Below are 2,157 nucleotides of genomic sequence, written 5' to 3' on the forward strand. Positions count from 1 at the left end.
AATCAGTTTATACAATCTATTTGGAGATCTTTTCACCTTCATGAAAAGCATGTCATGTATGTCATATACCCACGGGAACTGACCTCGTAGGATTACCTTATTTTCTTCTTCAGACATTTGGCCAAGGCTTATAATGTTATTTCGAAGGGTTGGGATATAATAAACATCCTTGAGTATGCGTTTCTCTCCTGTTTTATACTTGAGAGCAATTGATCCCTTACCTTCAATTTTGACAATAGACCCATCTCCAAAGCGTACCAATCTTGATATCCCTTCATCAATTTCAACAAATTTCGACTTAAAACCCGTCATGTGATTACTCGCACCATTGTCGAGATACCACAAATTAGTTTCACTTCCTTATTCAGTATTCTTGGACAACTGTAGTGGCATCACCCCTGGTTCATTGAGCATCATTTGTCCTGATTCCTCCTTGTCATGTTTGGCCAGAAGTAATGTTGGCTCGTCGTCTTCCACTTGAGCTATATTTGCCTCATGTCTTGGTTCCTTAGTTCGCTTTGGTTTTCTGCAATCAGCAGCATAGTGGCCATATATCTGACAATTGTAACATCGAACCTTACTCTTATCTCGTCCTCGAAAACCACCCTTGTTCTGTCGTTTTAGCCATTCCTCACGAGTAAATAGCAGCTTTCCATCATCATTTTCCCTTTTCTTCCATTCTTCTTCCGTTAGCAACAGTTGGCCTTCATTCGTTTCCACCTTCCCTTTTACCCTTTCTTCGTATGCCTTGAGTGACCCAACAGCCTCTTCAACTATCATTGTTTCAAGGTCACTAAATTGCTCGAGGGTGGAGGTGATCAGCAAAAATTTTGTGGGCACAGCTCGCAATAGTTTTTTCACGACATATGCTTCATTCATGCTCTCTCCTAGTGCCTTAATGTTTCTCACCAAGCCATTTAGTTTCATGCTGAAATCATCAATGGACTCGTTCTCTTTCATAGTCATGGATTCAAATTCAGTTTTCAGAGTTTGAATCTTCGTCTGTTTAACACGATCAGCTCCTTGACACAAAGTCTTAATGGCTTCCCAAGCCTCCTTGGCGGTTTTCTTGTCAACAGCAAGTGATAAAAGAATATCCTCCGGTATCCCTTGATAAATCATAGTCAACGCCACCTTGTCCGATTTCTCGTCAACTGGTGCCTTAGCATCACTAGGTTCAATAGCAGTCCACACACCTTGGGCTTGTATAAACACTTTCATCTTTAAAGCCCAGGCAGTTTAATTACTCCTAGTTAACATCGGATAACACAGGCCTATTGACCCTACCTTGTTCTTGTTCGAATCCATCGTCGCCCGAGTCTTTGACATTCACGAATTCCAAGCTCTGATACCAACTCTTGTTAATACGATTATAGTCAATATATATATATATTAACTGTTTGATATAAAACTGAGAAAACAAAGCACACAAAGTTTGCTTATCAAAATGACTACTACTTCTTCTGATAATGATATTACATAATAAATAGAATGACTTAAAAACAGAAAAACAGAAAGCTAAAAACTAGGACTCCACTAAACTGACTACATCACAACGTTAACAACGTTTATTCAGCATGATCCTACTAAGATGGAACTACTTGCACGACCGAGTTGTGTAAACACAAAACACACACACCTACACCTAAAACAAACAGAACACTAGGACATGTTTCAGATTATTTTGCAATAATTTCCCCCTTAAGCTGAAATTTGTCTAGTCAAGTCTTTCACTCCTAACAAAGTTCTCATCTTCTCAAACCTTGCTATTACAGTGGTTTAGTTAAATAATCTGCCCGTTGTAACTCTCCACTTACATGTCTTAATACGATTTCTCCACGGTCCACGCATTCTCTGATAAAGTGGTAACGCACATCAATGTGCTTACTTCTTCCATGAAAAATAGCATTTTTTGCAAGATCAATTGCAGACCTGTTGTCCAAATATAGAATTACTGGGCTTAGTTTTTCACCCGTCAGTTGGCTTAATAAATTCCTATGCCATATGCCTTGGCATGCTGCAGCCGTTGCAGCCATGAATTCGTCATCGCAAGACGACAAGTGATGAGGATCAAGGAATGAATATGTTAATTTGGATTTGGTTATGTGTGCTCGTGGTGATGTTCAATTGGAGAGGACGCAAACATGGGTTATGCAG

The 2,157-nt window shown here is 39.5% G+C and overlaps 1 protein-coding gene across 1 annotated transcript; it reads right to left on the reverse strand.

The window, feature by feature from the left end:
• Positions 1-360: 360 nt before the first annotated feature.
• On the reverse strand, positions 361-1,221 carry LOC141702958 (uncharacterized). The gene has a single exon (XM_074506584.1). It carries the CDS (start codon positions 1,219-1,221, stop codon positions 361-363), a length of 861 nt encoding a protein of 286 aa, XP_074362685.1.
• Positions 1,222-2,157: the final 936 nt, after the last annotated feature.

The sequence above is a fragment of the Apium graveolens genome, unplaced genomic scaffold, assembly GCF_009905375.1.
Source record: "Apium graveolens cultivar Ventura unplaced genomic scaffold, ASM990537v1 ctg5996, whole genome shotgun sequence".
NCBI lineage: Eukaryota > Viridiplantae > Streptophyta > Magnoliopsida > Apiales > Apiaceae > Apium > Apium graveolens.